A 21,606-nucleotide genomic window follows, 5' to 3' on the forward strand; every position below is an offset into this window, starting at 1 on the left:
GCGTGTGTGTGTGAGACTGAGCGGGGGCTCCGCATAAGGTCAGGACTGCAGCATCTGTTACCATGGGGATGAAGAATCGAGACAGTTGAGTTCGTTATGGGGCTGAATACTTTAGGAACTTGATTTATTAAGTCACATCAAATGAAATGACACGTTACTTTGAGCGCTCGCTGAACTGAGGTCCGACGCGACACCGTTCATGAACTCTTAACGCTTCGGATCGAGGGGGCGGATCTAGAAACAGTGCAGCGTGCCGACTGGTTGCTCGTCTGGTACAAGAGAAGAAAGTCGTATGCTGTCTGTTACTGTATATTATTTGTCGTTTGAATTGTTGCCGAGGTAACGGAGCGGCATCCACCTCGACAGGTTTGTCCTTTCCGCTCCCAGATGTAGCCTGAATGCTAACGCCGCAAAGTCACAAAATCACGACGTTAGCACTTCTTGTGATCGCGAGGCGGAGACGGGGGAGGCCGTGAGTGCGAGAAGAAGGTAGTAGACATTAGCGGCAGAGGCTGAACAACTTGATGATCAGCAGAGGGACGTCTTAGCGCGCGTCACTCTGGGGGAGGCCTGTCGCCACAAGAAATAGCACTCTTCATTAAGTCTAGGCATACTGCACATAAACTTGGACTACAAAATAAAAGCTTCTGCTGGGGAGGCACTCTGCTTTTTATGCCGTGTGGACACTTGACATGGACACGGTGCACAAGTGGAGTACTTAAGTGCTCGCAATCTGTACTTAAGTTGACGTTCTAATACTAAAAATAATAATAATAATAATACAAACTGAAATGTATTTAAGTGCAAAAGTAAGAATGTTTTTTTTTTCTTTACTGTCAATTATATACAATACCCCTCTTCATTACTTAGCATCCCGAAAGAAAACTCCCTCTTTTATTAACTAACAATTAAAAAAAAAAAATCACATTTACATGTTGCATGTCGTTATTTAAAACCAAGAGCTCGCTAGCGTTGTCTCCTGTTTTATGCCACCAAAATGTGTTCCCGTAGCTTTGCTAATATTGGGGAATGACTAAATTAACTCATAATGACTGAGAAAATACACCTTGTATGCATTTGTTTTCCAATTAGAGGGAATACAATGTTTAATTATTTACATTCTATTTAAATATGTCATTACTCTGTTTTTATCAAGTACAATGTTATAAAGTGCTCTTTTCTTTATTAAAAACATTAGAAAAATGTTTTTTTGGGGGGTTTTTTTCTCACCGAGGCTGAACAGATTAATGGTGTGAATGGTGTTTTGAGTTTCAGTCTTGGTCACGGAGAGAATTAAACTTGCATCTCAAGGCACACTGTATCTGTTTTCAATAGCAAGGAGTGAAAGTAAAAAGCTGTCTCCATGAGTACAGTAATGAATTATTTGAGCCTTGTAACGTCCCACCACTAATGCAGCGGACCGTTAGTGATGGGGGACGGTGGGCGCGCGCTTGTAGCTGATTAGCTCTCAAATGAAGACTCATTAAGGTTCCCTTCAGATCATCACAGCAGTGCCTGCTGATGAAAATCCAAAGTGACACGTGTGTAATTGTCGGCCACTTCTCTGTTGGCGTGTTGATCGCTTGTTGAAACCTGGATCACGACAGGGAGACATTCGTTAGCCCTTTTCACACGGCCAGAGGCGCCTTTTTACCACCTTTTTGGGGTTGAATTGCAAATAGAATGCTACCTCGACTTACTGTATGGCGTGGCGGGGGTTTACTGTGGGTGATTTTGTGAATAGCGATCTGATTCCAGTTACGCCAGCTTTCTGTTTCCGGTGTTCGGTGAAGCGCGGAAGGTCGTCCAGGCTGCCCCCGCCTCGTTCCCCTCTTGCTTGGTGCTCCCGTGACCTTGTCATCGGCCGGCGTCCCTCGGCGCGGCGTCGTGTCCCACTTTCACGCCACGCGTCATTTAGCACTTTGCCGCCGTTGAGGCTATTTATTTCCACGCTCGGAGGCCTGGCAGATTGTGAACCGAATGCGTGGATCTGGGTTCCCTCCACTGAGGATCACGTCCGCTACGGCCAAATGGTGTGTGTGTGTCTGTGTGTCTGATCACTGGAGTGCAAACACAAGTTGAGAATGAAAAAGCACCACGAGGAGGAGATCCAGACGTGATCTTTCCTGTTTTTAAACACCTGTGGCATTTGATGTGCCTCCTGACGACTCCAAATGCCTCCAATTGTTTCCCTGTCTTTGGTTGGCCCCTTACACCTCCTAGTGTCTCCCAGTGTTTCCTTCTGCTTCTCTCTGGCTCTTGATGTCTCCTGGTGATCCCTAAGACCTCATGACGATTCCCAGTGTCTCCCAAAGCCTCCCCATGTCTCCTGATGTTTCCTTGAGCCCCCTGATGTCTTGTGACACACCTGATTTCCCCTGATCCCAATGCCTCCACGTGCCTCCCAGGGTCACCTGATGTGTCCTGATGTCTCCTGGTGCCTGCTGTTATCTCCCGGTGTCTCCAAATGTCTCCTGGTGTGCCCTGATGCCTCCTGACGCCTCATGAAACTTCCCGGTGTCTCCCTAAGCATTCTCTTGTTTCCTGATGTTTCTGAATTTTCATGGAATTTGTGAGCGTTGTCATGAATAAGGGTCAGGATGCGGAGGATCGGCATTGATCGGCTCAACGAGGCTCAAAAAAGTGTGACATCATCATCCATCATCCTCGCCTGTTGATCGCTGATCACCTTTTTTCAGCGAGTCTATCAAAGCCGACACTTTCCATCTGACGCTTTGACGCGAAGCACAGCAATATTCCAGTTCTAACTGAGTCCCACAGCGACTCTTCGTCAGTCTGCTCACCCCATTACGATTTTCTCAGCACACAATTTATACAGCATTTTTGTAAACAATTCATAGTGGGATACTTCTGGGTGTCAGAAAAGTGACTGATGACCGCTGACCTGAACTGAAACCATGACAAAACTTGTGTTTGGGGTTAACGGCAGTTGTATTTTTCAGTTTCCTGCAAAACGAATCCAAATAAATCCAGTGGCATCTTTGGGTGAGGAGCATAAATCGAGTGGAGGTTGTACCGAGAAGGTTGCAAGACCACCTGGGGACGTTAGTAGCCACTTCTAAATGGACAGTTTCAGAACCAAACCTCAGTCATCAGGTTTGACGTGTTTTCTCACAGCGTTTGGTCGGGTTGCGTGTCTTTGAATAATTTAGCAAACCCTAACAGCCAGCCTGCTATTAGACTACAGCGTGCTATCCATTTCGGTGTCACCTCAGCGCACATCTGTGCCATTAATCCGAGTAGCATAAAAGTCCGTCTCAAGCGATCATCGCCTTCTTAGGCTACGTTCAGACTGCAGGGCATGATGCGTGATTTGTTGAAGCTAATCTTTTTATGTGGTGTTTCACATTACAAAAACAAATAAGACGCCTCATGCGGACAGAATGCGTCCGTGAAGTGACACGCAAACGCACGAAACAGGATGTCACGGCCAGCAATGGGTCTGCACTGGAGCAGACCTAAATCGTCATCCAAGACACTTGCCCTTTTTCTCAATCACTCAGCCTTGATCGGGGTTTGTTTACTAGTGGTGTCATCGGAGAATGACTTATTTCTTTTGTCACCCGGAACTAACGTGTGACGTCATGGTGAAATGTCCTCTACAGACATTCATGTTGTCTACGGGTGCCATCAAGGCCATGTGTACAGCTTATGCAAGACGAGACAACAGAGGCAACAGTCCTTCGGGACACCTGGGTATGTGGATGACATAACCACCAGACACCTGGCTGTGTACGTGACCTTTTGGGACTCCAATCTGGAACACAGGGCGCTTGTCTGGCTGAATTGTGAACTTTGAAGGTGGAGCAACATAAAAGGAATGAATGCATCTCATGAATTTAGTAAATGCAATTCCCATTACACCTTCCGTTTGAATGACTTGCGCGTGTAAGACACTCCTCCTTAGCTCATCGACAGGCGCTGATTGGCCCCCAGTGTGTTATCCGTTCTCAGAATTTGTCTTTCCGTTGCTGTTTTATCAGCATTCTAGCATCCTTCATCTCTGACTTTGATTGCTCTTGTGTGAGTTGTGCTGGCAGTGCGTCTCAGCTCGCTTGCCACACCACCTTTATTTATTCATTCATTTATCTGTTCAGCTTTATCTATTTGTCAGTGCACGGTTGTGTTGATAACAATAGCAATGTGTTTAAAAAGTGAATGACCATACATTTTATTCATCGAACAGGATAGAATAGGATTGTTGTTCGGTGGTCCTGGGCTGAAAAACACATTTCACGGGAGCCACAAGTTGGTGGACTTCATGCAACACAGAAGGGAAGCAATTGCCAGAAACAAGACTTATACAACCAAGAGTTTACAAACTGAAACAGTGTCAAAAATGAAAAATGCTTGAAAATGTTGCTCTCCTTTGAAACAGTCAAACTCATATTTCAGAATCAGCTTTACTGGCCAAGTATATATAATATACATTTAGGACATATAAAACACAAGTGTGGAGAGTCATTGAGCAATGAAAGTGTACCCCGAGTGTGGTGATGCTGAGAAAGTGGCAATTGTGCAAATAATGTAGTCCTCAAGCAATTTCGAGCACTTTGAAGTGACTAATTGTGCAATGATCTGGTGCAGTGACGACTGTGTAAATGGTGTAGAGACTTAAGAGACACATAAGTGGGCAGTAGTAATCAGCAACCGTATGCAAATAGTGCAGCGTGATAAAAGAGTGAGTGTACAAATAATGTAGAAGTCTCCCGACCTTGATTTGGCCGCTTGTTGTAATGAAATTGTATGATGTAAGTTAACTGTTGAAGAAGTTAATGCCAAGCGGGAAGAAGTCTGCTGGAATGTCTGCTGTTTTTAGTTTGCATTGTTCGATAGTGCCTACCTAAGGGTAGGAGCTGGAATAGGTGGTGACCAGGATGTAGGGTCCAAGAGGATTTTGCGTGCCCTTGTCCTGGCAGTGTGCAGGTCCTCAAATGGGTGGGTGGGTACCGATCATTTTTTTGGGGCAGTCTCGAGTGTCCGTTGCAGTCTGATTTTGTCCTCCTTTGTGGCAGCACCGAATCAGACTGTGACGGATGAACACAGAGCTGATTCAATGACTGCTGTGTAGAACTGCCTCAACAGCTCCCGTGGCAGGCCGTGCTTCCTCAGAAGCCGCATGAAGTACCTCCTCTGCTGGGCCTTTTTCAGGATGGAGTTGATGTTGGTCTCCCACTTTAGGTCCTGAGAAACTGTAATTCCCAGGAACTTGGTCTCGACGGTTGACACAGGGCAGTTGGACAGCGTGAGGGGCAGCTGTGTTTCCATCTCTACCTTCTTGAGCGTGTTCCGCTCCAGGTTGTGTCGGCCGCACCGAATCTCCAGCCGCTCCGCTTCCTGTCGATATGGAGACTCGTCACCATCTTTGATGAGGCCAATGACTGTGGCGTCGTCTGGAAACTTCAGGAATTTGACAGAGTGAAGAGTAGAGTGAAGGATGTGGTATCACCATTTTGAAGCCTCATTTTTTTATATATATATATATATATATATATTTATGTATTTTTTTTTCTAATCGTTCAAATTCGACGCAGTTGTTAACAGCTTCTTTGTGGTGTGTCAGATTTACAAGACATTTAGTTTGACTTTAAAGGGACTTTAAAGATTTCCTTGCTTACCTGTCAGTCACTGAGCTACAGTTTAGTCATATAAGCACTGTTTCTGGCATCCACTTCACATCTGTGTTGCATGGAGTCATTATGAACTGATTTTCCAGCCCAGTACCTTTGGAATACATTCGCCAATTCCTCCTATATTTCTTTCTCTGTGTGTTCTTCAGTATACGTTCTTGTTTTTGCCTCCCAAGTGCACAAAGCAAACGCGTTATTAGAGCTCATCCAATGTGAGCCGGCCGACCGAATGAAAGCATGAAACCTCTTTTTGCTGCCATTTTCTCTCCCGGGATGGAGCGGCGGTCCACATCATCACTGTGAAATCTGGCCTGCAGGAATTATTGATCACACACAAGAGCCAATCAGTATCTAGTGTGTGTGTGTGTGTGTGCGCGCGCGTGCTTTGTGCTCATTGAACATAATCACGCTGGAGCATCAGTAGCAGGGCTGAAAGGCATCTAAAGGTTTTCCCACACCTGTAATGGAGCACATTTGCAATGTGATGATTTGAAATCTGCAGGAGAGTGCGGAAAATACAAACATTATGAATTCACTGCATAAAACATTCAGTCTTATCTTTAATGTACACTGAGCAAGAGCCGAGCTCATTCTCTAAATACCATTTTTTTTTTTTAAACTATATAATAAAAAAATAAAAAAAACAATTCACGATAGTGTATTCAACTTAAATCCGGCGGTGGGGAGTACAAGTAATTCGTTACTGTACTGAAGTAATTTTTTTTTCTTCAGGGATTTGTGCTTTACTTGAGTATTTATTTTTCTGACAACTTCTGACTTTTTCTCCCTACATTTGAATACATATCTGTACTTTGGAAATAAATCACAGCTAATGGCGGGGGATCCAATATGAACATCGTTGTTTTTTTTAAATGCCATTTTACTGGACTCACAAATCAGTTTTTTGGGTTTTTTTTAAAAGATGATTTGAATTACAAAGTAAAAGTGACCTGTGCTCATGAATATTAACCCGGTCCTTGAAGGTGGCGACCCGGATCAAATCTCATACGCTGCGAGTGTGTCCGAGGGGAAGATTAAATCTTCTTGAGGCGTATTAATGGCTGACTTATTCATGAGACTCTTCCTCGGAGGACGCTTTGCTCATTTCTTTTCCACCTCATACGAGGAACTGAGGGAAATTGGGATGATAGAAAAGATGTACAACTTTCAAGTGTGCATACATTAGAAACGGCTCTTTATGTCTTACTGTCATCGTTAAATCTCATGATTCAATTGTGGAGGTGTTCTGTATGAAGTGTTTGTTGAGTGGAATCCAGTCAACTGACTTGAACTTGGGCTAGGCAGTCAATCAGTTTTATCAGGTAATGTTTTTGTTTTTTTGGTTTGTTTTTGAGCAGCTTCCATAGTTCAAATCATGCGTCCATCATGGCTGGCCTCACCACTGTTTTATAAACTTTGCCCTTCATCCTAGCAGAGATTCTTCTGTCACACAACACACCTGACACCTTCCTCCACACGTTCCAACCTGCTTGGACCCGTTTCTTCACTTCCTGACCACACTCACCATTGCTCTGGACGTATTTCAAGTCCTCCACCCTTGCTATCTCTTCTCCCTCGAGCTTCTCTTCCCCCCTCCATCTTTCTAACTGTTCCTCCACCTGCTCCCTGCTTTGACTGCAGATCACAATGTCATCTGCAAACATGATGGTCCGCGGGGATTCCAGTCTAACCTCACCTGTCAGCCTATCCATCACCACTGCAAACAGGAAGGGGCTCAGGGCCGATCCCTGATGCAGTCCCACCTCCACTTTAAATTCGTCTGTTACACCTACAGCACACCTCACCACTGTTCTGCTGCCCTCGTACATGTCCTGTAGTATTCTAACACACTTCTCTGGCACTCCAGACTTCCGCATGCAGTACCACAGTTCCTCTCTGGGTACTCTGTCATAGGCTTTGTCTAGATCTACAAAGACACAATGTAGCTCCATCTGACCTTCTCTGTACTTTTCCATCAACATCCTCAAGGCTAATAATGCATCTGTCGTACTCTTTCTAGGCATGAAACCATACAGTTTGCTCGCAAATACTCACTTCTGTCCTGAGTCTAGCCTCCACTACACTTTCCCATAACTTCATTGTGTGGCTCATCAACTTTATTCCTCTATAGTTCCCCCAGTTTTTAAAAATGGGCACCAGCACACTTTTCCTCCATTCCTCAGGCATCTTCTCACCCGCTAGAATTCTATTGAACAAGCTGGTCAAAAACTCCACAGCCACCTCTCCTAGATGCTTCCAGACCTCCACAGGAATGTCATCAGGACCAACTGCCTTTCCATTTTTCATCCTCTGTAATGCCTTTCTAACTTACTAATCATTGCCACTTCCTGGTCCACCACACTTGCCTCTTCTACTCTCCCTTCTCTCTCATTTTCCTCATTCATCAACTCCTCAAAGTATTCTTTCCATCTAGCTAGCACACTGCTGGCACCAGTCAACATACTTCCATCTCTATCCTTAATCACCCTAACCTGCTGCACAACCTTCCCATCTCTATCCCTCTGACTGGCCACCCTGTATAGATCTTTTTCTCCTTCTTTAGTGTCCAACCTGCCATACATGTCATCATATGCCTCTTGTTTGGCCTTTGCCACTTCTACCTTTACCCTATGTCGCATCTCAATGTATTCCTTTCGCCTCTCCTCGGTCCTCTCAGCTTAGCTAAAAAAAACTCAAAATCATGACTGATTAGAATTGTAACATTTCGACCATGCACTGTAAGTAATGAACAAGACATTTATTGATGTTGAAAGTCACTACCAGAAGTGTGCTAAGCACAAAGAAGCTAATAAGTGTTGTTGACGTGAGGACACAATGAAGTGATCCCAATTGATTGCGTATTGACTAGCGGCTTAAGATGCTCAACTCTTTTTGTTGTCACAGTGTCAGACTCAGTAGAATCTGCTAGCGCGCAGCTTACTGAATACATCGTTTAGAGCAGGGGGCGCAACGTCGTGCCCGCGGACCACATTAGTTGCTCTGTTCGAAAACTATCTCATCAGTGATGGGACATTGTCATTTTCTAGGAATGTTGTAGAAGTAAGCATTTGAAAATGGAAACAGTGGCAGAGATTTGCAGAATGATATGTGTCAGTTTCCTATTTATTGTGAGAAATCATTAACATGATTAGCCTCTTCACATATGTATAATTCATTAATAATAATAGCATATAATACTAACATATTATTAAAGGTAATTTGAGCAAATTTGTTATTTCAGAAATGTGTATGAAACTGAGAAACCGACGCATTAATCAGTACCCTAGAAGTAGCTCTGGGTTTCAAAAAGGTTGGTAACCCCTGGTTTAGAATCAGGTAGTATGGTTTATGTGTTGGTTATGTGTGTGCGCGGGTCATATTTATTTGAAGATTTGCCTCAGTCTTTACCTTACCTCGAAAACAGCCAACAACAGCATGGAATGTTTGGGAGAAACAGCATATTTTCTTCTTCTTTAAGCCTTATTTTGAATTGGTGTCCAGGCCAGGTGTTTAAATGTAGTGTTGATTAATGGGTGTTTAAATAAAGTGTTTAAGACAGGTGTTTATTGACGTTAGGTGTGGTGTCTCAGGGCCCCGGTGTCTATGTCAGGTGGTTTAAGTCAAATCTCTAAGCTGTGGTGTCATAGTTGGGTGTCTTGGGTCGGGTCTCTAATTCTGGTGTTCAAGTCGGTTGTCTAAGTCAGATGTTGAAGTCTGTTGTCTTAGGTCAGGTGTTGAGACCAAGTGTCTTACATCAGGTGGCATGGATCAGGTGTTTAAGTCAATTGTCTAAGTAAGACATTTATGTTAGCTGTCCTGTCAGTCGTCTTAGGTTAATTTCCTAAGTGTCTCAGGTATGTGTCATATCCTGTTTTGTTTGCTTGTTTCCTGTGTGGAATTTTCTGCTGTGTTGCAGTCCCTGGGTGCAGGTCGGTGGGCGGAGTCTCTCGCGATGCAGCTGCTGGTGATTTGTCACCAGCAGTGTATTTAAGCATGAGAGACGCTGGAGGAAAATGCTGAGAAAGTATACTTTGCTTGACAGCTTTGTTATATTCTCGCGCATGCCTATGTTCGTGCCGTCCTTCCAGTAGCAATTTTCGTCTGCTGTTTTTCTAGTAAGTACTACTGTGTTCTTCTGTTCTTGTTTCTCTTCCTTGTGTAGTTTGTTCTCCTAGTTTCCTTCAGTGTTTTCCTCCTGTGTCTCCCCATCCACCGTCCTTATTTAGGTACCGGTCCGCTATATGGTTTTCACGTTGACCTTCTGCCAGGTTGCTTTCTGTTAATAGTCGTTTTTTTCACGTCGGCGTTCTCCCTTTTGTTGAATAAAGTCTGTAAACCTGCATCTTCTGTTGTTTTGTTTTGGGGTCCAAATATATTGTTTGACAGTGTGGTCTCGTAGGTCATATGTTAGGTTTTGGGCCCGCTCCACAAAAAAAATACCGTTTCTTTCACAAATGATCCACTATGCTGAAAATTAAGATTTACAGCTTCAAACTTGTCAAGTAATGTAAATCAAGTGAAGTCTTTAAGAAGTTTTAGCCAAGCTAGTTCGCAAATTGGCAACTTAGGTCTACCTGGAGACCCCCCACGTAATTTGCATTGTTCCGTGTGTCGATTGTTTGCAGACAAGTGAAGAAGAACAATCGTGATGTAGAAAATGTCTGTGCTGATTTGATAAGCGGTTGTGTTGAGTCAATGAAGTTGTGTAGTCATAAATTGTTTGGCATGCATGCTGAGCCACCACAAAGCTCGCCGATAGATTTACACCACCAACAAAGCCAGGTGTGTTGTTCATCACCTGATAAGACGCACACAATGAGCAGAGTAAATGACGACGCAACATTGTCTCAGCTCAGCAAGCTCCAAATCAACTTTCTGTGGGGAGTTAAATGTGTTTAACACATTAAACATTCATTTACAGCATTAAAATAAGTATGGATGAATGTTTTTGGTGAATAAAAGAAAATATTACCATTCAGTCGATGTTATATACAGCATTTAGACTCTACAGTGGAACCTTTTGGTGATCTGTTCTAAAAAGTCTGAATGAAAACTAAAGCAATATATCCAATGGAAAAACCTTTAAATTTTTAATTAATCCATTTCATGCCCCCAAAAGTATTAAAAACGATATTAGATTACAAAGTTATCTGTCCTGTACGAGAGACAAGCAAATTTGAAGCCAGCCAGGCAACGCTAATAATATAGCAGTCTACATCCTCACTTGACGAGATCACAAACCGATACCACCCACTTGAGTCAATTCAATAAATCAAAGTCCTGGATGTTTGAGTCCAATCAAGTGAACAGCAATGGAACACAAACAGGAAGTAAAAAAAACTATTAAAGTACTAGAATGAGAAAGGAGCACAAAGGAAGTAAAAGTGTTCTTTAAACAGGAACTGGAAGTCAAACGAGTTTGGTGTGTTGTCCTGTGCTTTTTTTTTTTTAATTCTTGGCGTGTGTGTGTGTGTGTGTGTGTGCGTTCGTGTGCTTGTTATACATTTACATTCTTACATTAGATTCCGTTTTTGTCTTGGAGGCAAGCCAACAAGCCGTAATTCAATGAAAAAAAAACAATAAAAGGGAAAAAGAACAAATGTTCCTCTGCGGGCTGTGAGCAATAGAAGTCATAAAGCAACAAAGACGACTCGGTGTGATAACTGATCAGCGTCCATCGTCTCAGCAAAATCATTTTATTTACTTTACTTTTACTTTAATGTCCTCTGAGATGGGAGCGTTTATTTTCAAATGAGGCATAACAATTACACTTTCGAACACTTCTGTTTATCAAATAGTCTTAAATGTTGCTCTTATTTAGCCTTAAAAATGAATCACGCAGTCCTGTTGAGTTTTAATCAGAATGGAAAACTAGGCTTTACACAATCAGGATTTTTGGGGCCGATCAGCGAGTTTAGAATTTTTCTTTCTTTTTTTTTTTTTTTAAAAACACCATCGATCCGATCACAAGATGGAGCAATGTGTCTATTTAAATGACCTATTCATTTACTGTATATACTTGTGTACTTAATTGCTCAAAAAATGTGATTTGCAATAAATGTATCTTTGTTCCTCTACTTATGCCAGTGAGGCAAAGTGACAGACCGAACAAATGAATGGTCTTCTATAAGATGGCAGGAAGTACATACAGTAATTAATGTATCCACTTTTTGTGACATTTTTGTTTGTTGGTGTGCCGTGAGATTTTTCAATTGTAAAATATGTTCCTTGGATCCATAAAGGGTGTGAATCACTGCTCTATTCAGGTCGTGTATTCTAATCAGTCAGGTCAAACCAACGTTACAACAGGACAGAAATAATGGGTGCTAACTTACTGCAATTAAATTACTTCAACATGTTTGCGCACAACTGGTAGTGCTAGTACTAGCTTGCTAGGTTACATAAGGTTTTGTTGCCTGCTTGCGAGCCGTATCGTATTAAAAGTACGTGAACATACCTCAAGCAAGCCTTAAACCAACGTCCTCTCCTGTCCTGAGCATCGGTGACCACCAACACACATTTCCCCCCCATTTTGTTCTTATAATACAGTCGGCGCGCTCCACTCTTGTTGTCGCCGCCAAGGTAACGAGTGTATCCGGTCGCATTTGAGTTGACAAGATAAAGCCCAATGATCGTAAAAAACGGGATGCGGTGGTATCGGAATACAAGATTTTATTGCAGTGGTCTGACATAGAGCAATCGCGGAAGATCAAATTTGTCTTGTAGTCTGATGCGGGCATTACGTGTTGTCTGTCTCTCTGCCATCCTCCCAGAACGCCGTAGGCCAAACGACAAATAATGGCTAAACACGCTTAATGAGGACAAACGGAGCGCCGTGCGTGATGTGACCTCCGGCCGGCGCAGCTGCTAACACGCTAGCGTCTAATTGCTCGCCGTGAAAGGCATCATTAGCCCGCAAACAAACATCATCAAGCCAAAAGAAAAAAACCAAAACCGGCAACACTCTCATAACGTTGATCATTCACTTAATTCATTTTTTAAATTTACATAGCAAATGTCATACAAAGCAATACAAAAAGCTTTAAAGAACAGGTAGTAAAACACAAAAATGGAAACACTGGAACATGGGTTAAATAAAATTTCAATATAAGACTAAAAGATAAAAGCCCTAAATAAGTGGATATACTGTAGAAATACAGTTTCGGTGACCACATTTGTACCTCAAAACGTGTATCTCAAATCATCGTTCCCCATTGAAATGAAGGAAAATGTCATTAATCCATTCAATGAGAAGCAACACATTTGTCACTCCCAAGTTAAGTCGACAGTAAAATTGACACACAAAACAAAAGACAATCTAACAAACGTCAGCTAGCCCAATGCTAACATATAATGTGAAAAGCCTTAGGTGGGAAATTAGCATCGATGTTACCGTAATTCTAAACCAGAATCAGAATCCCCTTTATTTGCCAAATATGTCAAAAACACACAAGGAATTTGTCTCCTGTAGTTGGAGCCGCTCGAGTACGACAATAGTAATACAGTTTTGACAGTAAATACTTTTGAGACGTAAAAACACACTATGGAGTCACTTAGCCTCTAGCAATTTAATGGTAAGAGGGAAGAAGCTGTTGGAATGTTTGCTAGTTTTAGTTCGCATTGTTCGATAGCAGCTACTTGAGGGATGGAGCTGCAAGAGGTGGTGACCAGGATGTGGAGGGTCCGAGAGGATTTTGCACAGTCTTATCTTGGTTGTAGCAGAGTGCAGGTCCTCAAGGGTGGGTATGGGGGTACTGACGATTTTCCGCCACTCTTGATTGTCCGTTGCAGTCAGTTTCTTTTTTGTGTCAGCACCGAACCAGACTGTGACGGATGAACACAGAACTGATTCGATGACCGCTGTGTAGAACTGCCTCAACAGCTCCTGCGGCAAGCTGTGCTTCCTCAGAAGCCGCAGGAAGTACATCCTCTGCTGGGCCTTTCTGAGGATGGAGTTGATGTTGGTCTCCCACTTCAGGTCCTGAGAGACTGTAACTCCAAGGAACTTGTCAAGTAATCTCAAGGTCTCGACGATTGACACAGGCCAGGTGGACAGCGTGAGGGACAGCTGTGGCAAAGGATGCCTCCTGAAGTCCACGATCATCTCTATAGTCTTGAGCGTGTTCAGCTGCAGGTGTTGTCGGCCACGCCAAAGCTCGAGCCGCTCCACTTCCTGTCGATACGCAGACTCGTACGCGACACAGTCTTTGATGAGGAAGAAAGACTGTGGTGTCATCTACAAACTTCAGGAGTTTGGGAGCCGGGTGCGTTGAGGTGCAGTCGTTCATGTAGAGAGAGAAGAGCAGTGGAGAGAGGACACGGCCTTGGAGCGCCCCAGTGCTGATGGTGCGTGTGGATGAGGTGGTGTCGCTCAGCCTCACCTGCTGTGTCCTGCCCATCAGGAAGCTGTAAATCCATTGGCAGATGGCAGGCGAGACGCTGAGCTGGAGAAGCTTGGAGGAGAGGAGTTCGGGAACGATGGCGTTGAACAGAGTTGACAGAAATATTTACAGGCATATTCGATTCTTGCAGGAGTTTAGATAGGGACCATCTCTGCTTCTTCTGCATCTCTTCCAGTAGACCTCAGTGCTGCCCGGTATGTTGTGGCACACTGTGGTACTACACTTAAAACGCACAACTCTAAATTGGGAATCGCCTTATACTGTCAAATCCCGATTTAAAAAAAATAAAAAAATAAATATCACTTGAAAATCAGCGTTGCAGTGGGGGACCACTCTATCGCCAACTAGTGGTCTCGCATGCACATTACACTGACAACATTGTCATCTGTGCTTCAAAAAAAACAAAAAAAAATCCACACTCACTCACTAATTAAGATTTGGATTAGCCTTCAACATTGTAAAAGTGAGTGTCGTAAAAGCCCTGCTGTTGACGCGCGCACACACAAACACATACACACACACACACACACCGACAGCGACTGCTGTTGTTGCATTGACTGTGGCTGTACTCCCAGTAGGTTTTTGTTTAATTGCCGCCTGGGTCCTCCTGTGCTTTTGTGTGCCACGTTTCATCAAAGTGGAGTTTTAATTTCCCCCGACCGCACTTTGCATGCGCAACAATTGATTATTGCACCCTTTTATTCATTTGGGCTGTACTCACACACTTTGGCTCTCATGAGGACTTTCACGGGGCTCCTTGTTGCATTCAAGTGTGTGGAAAAAAAAATCATGACAGCATTCCACACAGCTAAAAGTGTCCCTTTGCTCTTATTATTCAGAATTAAAAACAAGACAAACTGGTTATGTTTTTCTGTTGACTGACCTCAGATCCGATTTTCATGAACGAAACTCTTCATGATTACACTCTTATGTTAGCTACTGTGTACAATGCCATACTGTATTGTCATATGAAAAATGTTACCGCCTATACAATAATGCTCCTTCCTGTCTTATGCTAATGTGACTGAAAAAGGTAAATAGCAAGCCCCTGGAAGAACGGCGTTTGCGCCGTAGATGCACACAACTGGGACACCTCAGGGAAAGTATCGAGTTAGCGAGCTAAGGGCTGGAGCTAAAAAGCTCACTCGACCGTGGCGACATTATTAAAACGTCAGCGTTCGGAGTTTTGTGCGTGTTCTCAACATCACACACACACACACACACGTGAAAGTTAACTGTTTATAAACCATAACCATAGCGGCACACGTTATCAATATTCAGGCTGTAATCGACCTCGACGAACTCATTTTCAGCATCATTTGATTGACAGGTGAAGGTCTCGCATCACAGTCTAGCAGCTTGAGGTCGGGCCTTATTTTACATTTGAGTTATCCTGTATTCTACCTGATAAAAGCTAATTGAGGAGTAAAATCTATTTTCAAGAGCCAAGAGGCAGCAGAAATTATACAGTACATAACACAACAAGATTCATAGAATACATACAAATAAAGAACAGTAATATTAAAATGTTTAGCATCTCATTTAAAAACGGTGCCAAAGCCCAAATGCTTTCGAGTACATGCATGGTGTTTTTTTATTTTTAATTTTTTTTATTTTATTCATTCAAATTTGGCAGACTTTAAGACATTTTTTGGGCCTTTTTAGTGGGTTCATGACTCTATACCTACGTCCCAAATATATTTAATATTTGTTTAAGTGAAGTTTTTCCCAGCAGAGCCTGAATATGTTTTCTTTATATTTTGTATTCATCTACTGTAGAATTTATTTATTGTTCTACATTACAATGCCAATGTTCAATGTTCTTTAGAATTGAAAGTTAATTGTTCTTAAAAAGGATGTACTTGAATTATTATGCTCTATAATATCTTAAGTAAAAGCAGATGCTTGCAAATGTCTTATTTTGAATAAACACAAAGATCTGAGAACAATAAATCGATTATCAAAATAGTTGCTGATTCATTTGATAATTGATTAGTTGTCGATTAATCGATGAATTGTTGCGCCGCTAAACTCAATGCATCAGTAGCTCATTTACAAAATTTTAAAGACGGCGTTTTAACTTTTGTGTTGCCGTGAATCGTTTTGGAGATCATTCGAAGTCTTGTTGGATTTGTGTAAATGATGTAAATGTATTTATTTATTCCGTCGACAAAAAAAAAAAAAGAACAAAATGAGTCTCATCAAAATGTCAAAACGCTTTGCATGCGTGAAGAGTCTTTGCTCATTTGCATAATGTTTGGCTAAATAATTCATGCGCGGCTAGCTGAGCTCACCGACAGGTGAGGCAGACGGACATTAAATCCACTGACGCAATAAATAGCGTTAAGTTAAAAAAGCAACTTTATTTAATCCACTTAGACAGATGTGACTTGAACTCCGATTAATGGAGCAGAGAAATTAAAATCACGCAGGTGAGTACACTGACATCAAAATAAACAAGGACTAGAAATTATTCACAGAATAAAATAAATAAAAAAACAACACACTACTAGTCTGCAGAAATGTCATAGAGGCATTTTTTCAATATCAGCTTAAGGTCCATGTACTACTACACTCTTTGTCCTCACTAGTAAGACAATTCAGTGCACTAGTCGGGCAAGCGTCTTATTAGTAATGTTTTTTTCCCTTTTTGCACTAGTTGACGTCTTCACACTTCTAGTACTACTCGTGAACCACGAGATGTTAACTAGTAGAATTTTAGAATGTCACTAGTAGCGCACAGATGTTAACTAGTGCACAGTTTTGCCGTACCAGTAACATGTAGAATGAACAAACAAACTCACTCAGTGCATCACAAACGAACCTGATACGTGACAAACTAACTCCCACACGTAATAGTGTCACATGCTAACTCTATCAGTAGAAGAACTTTACCAATGCACTGAATTGTCTTACAAGAAAGGGACAAAAAGTCTACTAGTAAATGGCCAATTCGGCGCACTAGTAGAATTGGAAAAACTGCTCAAGGCTTTCCAGATTCAGCCCACTTGTAGAATAATTAGGGAGTACTAGTAGAGTCTTACTAGTATCACTTTTTCCACTACTGCATTCCATTGTTGTATGACATTTCTGCACACAGCAGGAGTAGGACAACTAGCGGCATACAAGTAGAATGACTAGGGTGCACTAGTAGAACAACTACATGTTACTTATGAGGCAAAATTGTGCACTAGTTGACATCCGTGCAATGCTAGCAGTAAGTGCAAGATATTAACAACTAGAATTCTACGTCGCGTTATTAGTAGTACTACTAGTGTTCAGATACTATTAACATTTAGTTGTCCTAATAGCATGGCAAAGTTGTTCTACTAGTGTGAACAAATGTAAGGCAGTAGCGGGACAAATGTGACTTGTAAGGCACAGTCATTCTACCAATGTGCACTAGTCATTCTACAAATGTGCTGAATTGTTTCACAAGTGTAAAGAGTGTACTAGTACATGGACCGAGAGATGGATTTCAAGGCTATCTAATAAATGACTTACCCTAAGGGTATCGGGCAAGTAGAACAACTACATGTTACTAAACAGTGCAATAGTTGTCTTCTGCGTGCTACTAGTACTACTAGTGACATTGTAAAATTCTGCAGGTTAAAATCCTATGCTTTACGAGCAGTATTAGTAGCGAGCTGAATGCCAACTAGTGCAAAAAGGGGGAAAAAACATTACTAGTAAGACACAGACGTTCTACTACTTTGCCCCAGTTTTTCCACTAGTGCATTTATTTGTCTTACTAGTTTGAGTGTCCTCGTACATGGACCTCAAGCTGCTCCGGAATAAATGCTCAAACAGCTTTCCATAGCGAATTGTCGTCCTGAGCGACCGCTCGCTCAATTAATCTGCTGGCCGCTTCCCGCCAGACGCGAAGATAACAGCATGAGTGAGTGGTCCCCCACGTAAAGATAACAAACAGCGAGCGCGCCTGTGGGCTCAAGTGCTCCTGGCGACCATTCAAGGCTCTTAAAGCACACAAAGCAGGACGACGCCGTCCAGTCACCGCCGTGAAAAAGATGCTGTGCGCTCTGACGGCCTACGCGGTGATGCATTTTCCCCAAAGTATGACTTAAGATGACATGAAACAAAGGATCATGATGTAAGCTAACTCAGTGGACCATGACATCACAAACGAACTCACTCACTGCATCACAAACTAACTTCTAAATTCTGCCAGGGTATGTCAACCTATGAGCACAACTGTACATATTATGCAGTCCTACGTACCTCTGTCATATTGGAATGAAAGTGTAGACTAGACCTTTTTCATAGGCTCTAGGTGGCGGTGGCATATTAGAATGAACGTCTACACCTTCTCATAACCTCTAGGTGGCGGTGGCATATTGGAATTAACGTACCGCTTTTTCATAACGTCGAGATGGTGGCGTACATTTATAGGATGGGTAAGTTTTTTTCATTTTCCCCTATACCTATGTATAATGGGCACCATTGACTTTTGACATTTTTTGGGGGGGGAAATGTGCATTATACATGAGAAATTACAGTAACAGCTACATGTAGCATATATATTCTTATTTTGTGTGTGTGTGCGCATGTGTGTGTGTGCGTGCAAGCATGCTTGGCCACCAGCAGCCTCTCCGTTTGTCTTCTCTGTGTCCATTCTGGAGGTGCAGGAACGAGAGGAGCGCCAGGCACGTCGCCAAGGGAGGAGCGAGGAGGAGGAGGAGGAGGCGCCACCTGAATGATGACGTGGAAGAGAGTGAGAGAAAGAGGGAGAGATAGAGAGAAGGAGGGAGGGGTCTCCTATCTCCACTTCTCATTCAGTTTGAACAGCAGAGCAGTCGAGCCTCTGGTAAGTTCTTCATCTTCTTCTTCGGGTTCTTTGAAGGCGTTGAGGGAGGGGAAAGTGACGTCATATTTGATTAACATCAACTTGTCCTCACTACTAAGACAATTCATCGCGCTGTAAGAACAACTATGTCTCAGTGACATTTTTTTTCCACTACTGCCGTCCACTTCTGCTACTGCTGTATGACATTTCTGCGGAGAACGGTTAAGCTGCACTCGCAGAAGGTCTTCTTGCCAGTGTAGTTTGTTTTTCCGACTACTGTCACGATGGGCGACTGGTTAGAGCGTCTGCCTCACAGTTCTGAGGATCGGGGTTCAATCCCCGGCCCCGCCTGTGTGGGGTTTGCATGTTCTCCCCGTGCCTGCGTGGCTTTTCTCCGGGCACTCCGGTTTCCTCCCACGTCCCAAAAACATGCGTGCTAGGTTCATTGACAACTCTAAAATTGCCCGTAGGTGCGAATGTGAGTGCGAATGGTTGTTTGTTTGTATGTGCCCTGCCATTGGCTGGCGACCAGTTCAGGGTGTACCCGAAGATTGCTGGGATTGGCTCCAGCGCGCCCGCGACCCGAGTGAGGATAAAGCGGAATGGAAGATGAATGAATGAATGTCTTGTACTACTACTAACAAATAACATTTCTTTGCACTGGTAGATTTACTCGGGCTAATAGAACAACTACGTCTTCTTACTAGTGACATTTTTTTCCCCCTCAACTGCCTTCCACTACTCTGACATTTCTGTGCAGAACAACTAAGGCGCACTAGTAGAATGACTGTTTTCTTGCTCGTGTAATTGTTTGACACTACTGCCTTCCAGTACTGTCTGACACTACTACTACTATCTACTGTATGAAATTTCCGCACACCGGTGGAATGACAGTCTTATTGGTGTCGTTTACACTACTGCCGACTGTCTATGACATTTCTTTCTCGCATGGTGCACTAGTAAAACAATGTTCTTCGGAGTGAATGACATTTTGTCCACTAATGGACAGTGGAACCTCGATTTAATGGCCTTCGGTTTAACGGACAGAAAATGGTGTGCAGTTGGAACTCAAAAACACCCCTTTGAATTAACTTGGAAACCTTTCAGACATTTTAAAGCTTTATATTGAGATATATATATATATATATATATATATATATATTTAGCTACAATAATTTTGTACTGTACTGGGTGTTTTCGGCCACAAAAAAGTGCTTCAATTTAACAGACAACCCGTCCCCCTATTAGCCCGTTGAATCGAGGTTCCACTGTATGACATTTCTGCACACTAGTAGAATGAATTTTTCTACGTCTTAGGGTGCACTAGTAGAACGACTGTCTTACTCGGGATGTTCTTCCCACTGCGTATTACTGTATGCAATAGTAGTACAACTAGAGTGCGCTAGTAAAACGACTTGGGTGCAGTGTTTAATAATGAAGTGATTCGAGTTGCTCATTTGACTTTCTCTGCGCCAGGAGCCCGAGCCCGAGCCCTAGTGCGTGTGCGGGTCAGAGGATGCGGTGGCGTGCGCACGGAGGTTCCGGCGCGGCGCGCGTGCTCGGACCCGCGCTCAGGACGCTCACGAGAATCTCCCGGAAGTGAGGCCACGCCAGGGGGGTTCGGGGGGCAGCATGAAGCCCCTCCTGCCGTTCCTGCCACTCCTGCTCCTGCTCGGCCCGGATGTGCGCTGCGCCCCCGCCAACAAGAGGCTCCCCAAAAGCGGCGCGGGCCCCCCGGGACCTCGGACCTCCGCCAAGCCCAAATGGGCGAGCGGTAGCACGGCGGTACCGGCGTCGGGCGCGGTCACGCAGCTGCGCGCCCCCGCCCTCCAACACGACACATGCCTGGGCTACTACGACGTGAGCGGCCAGTTCGACAAAGAGTTCGGCTGCAACAACACGGACCACCGCTTCTGTTGCGGCAGCTGTTTCCTGCGCTTCTGCTGCGCCGACCGCGCCAAGCGTCTGGAGCAGACCGTCTGCACTAACTACAACACGCCCGACTGGGTCAAGACGCAGCCTCCCTCGCCCGCGCCCACCGGGGACTCCTACGACCCCGAGTTGGACCGCACCAACACCACCGTGTACATCAGCTGCGGCGTGGTTGCGCTCGTGGTCGCCGTGGGGATCTCCGCCAAGGTGGCGTACGACAAGGCCACCAAGACCCCCCAGGAGATGAACGTGCACAGGTGGGCGTCCGCGCATGCGCAGGAACTTAAAATTGAGGCGCGAGTCTTAACTAATAAATTGATAACGTAATTTAATAACAAAATAAATTTGAAGCCATATGAAAAGCCAATGAGAATATTGATAGCGTATTTAAAAAGTCCAAATTCTCATCAATTGTAACATCACATAACTGAACCCAGATTTGATCCTGTTATTGACAATTTTCCCAAAGTGATAACGATACATGATGATATCATTTCAAGTGGGAAAAGGAAAAGCATACAAATGAATTCAGAATAATATTACATATGGAGATTTAGAACAAGTACAAATCGGCAAAGTGTGACATCATGTGGCAAAATAGATTTTTGATTCAGTGGCGTCAACAATGTACTGTTAGCGATGATGATGCGTCACGATAACGATAAATAACGTCAAATCCATTTTATGCATGTTATCGGGAGATTAACAACGTATTAAAAAGTCCAAATTGTCATGCAGTGTGACGTCTCTTGACAAGATTTGTTTTTTACCATTTTCTATTGACAATTACGATACATCACTGTCGATGTGTTCAAGG

At 43.4% G+C, this 21,606-nt stretch overlaps 1 protein-coding gene across 10 annotated transcripts in view; it reads left to right on the plus strand.

Annotated features, from left to right (window-relative positions):
- Nucleotides 1–21,606, plus strand: part of LOC133465363 (protein shisa-6-like) — a 68,509-nt gene that overhangs the window by 12,342 nt on the left and 34,561 nt on the right. For 3 of the 10 annotated variants that reach the window (XM_061748093.1, XM_061748084.1, XM_061748085.1), the window contains 3 exons: nt 18,395–18,468; nt 18,640–18,878; nt 20,334–21,046. In XM_061748093.1, coding sequence (XP_061604077.1) covers nt 20,490–21,046 — 557 coding nt within the window. In that variant the 5' untranslated portion in view covers nt 18,395–18,468; nt 18,640–18,878; nt 20,334–20,489. Of the gene's footprint in view, nt 1–9,649; nt 9,767–18,394; nt 18,469–18,490; nt 18,879–20,333; nt 21,047–21,606 lie in introns of those variants that run through there. The other 7 variants (XM_061748086.1, XM_061748091.1, XM_061748092.1 and 4 more) reach the window with 7 other exon arrangements.

The sequence above is a fragment of the Phyllopteryx taeniolatus genome, chromosome 16 (assembly GCF_024500385.1).
Source record: "Phyllopteryx taeniolatus isolate TA_2022b chromosome 16, UOR_Ptae_1.2, whole genome shotgun sequence".
Lineage (NCBI taxonomy): Eukaryota > Metazoa > Chordata > Actinopteri > Syngnathiformes > Syngnathidae > Phyllopteryx > Phyllopteryx taeniolatus.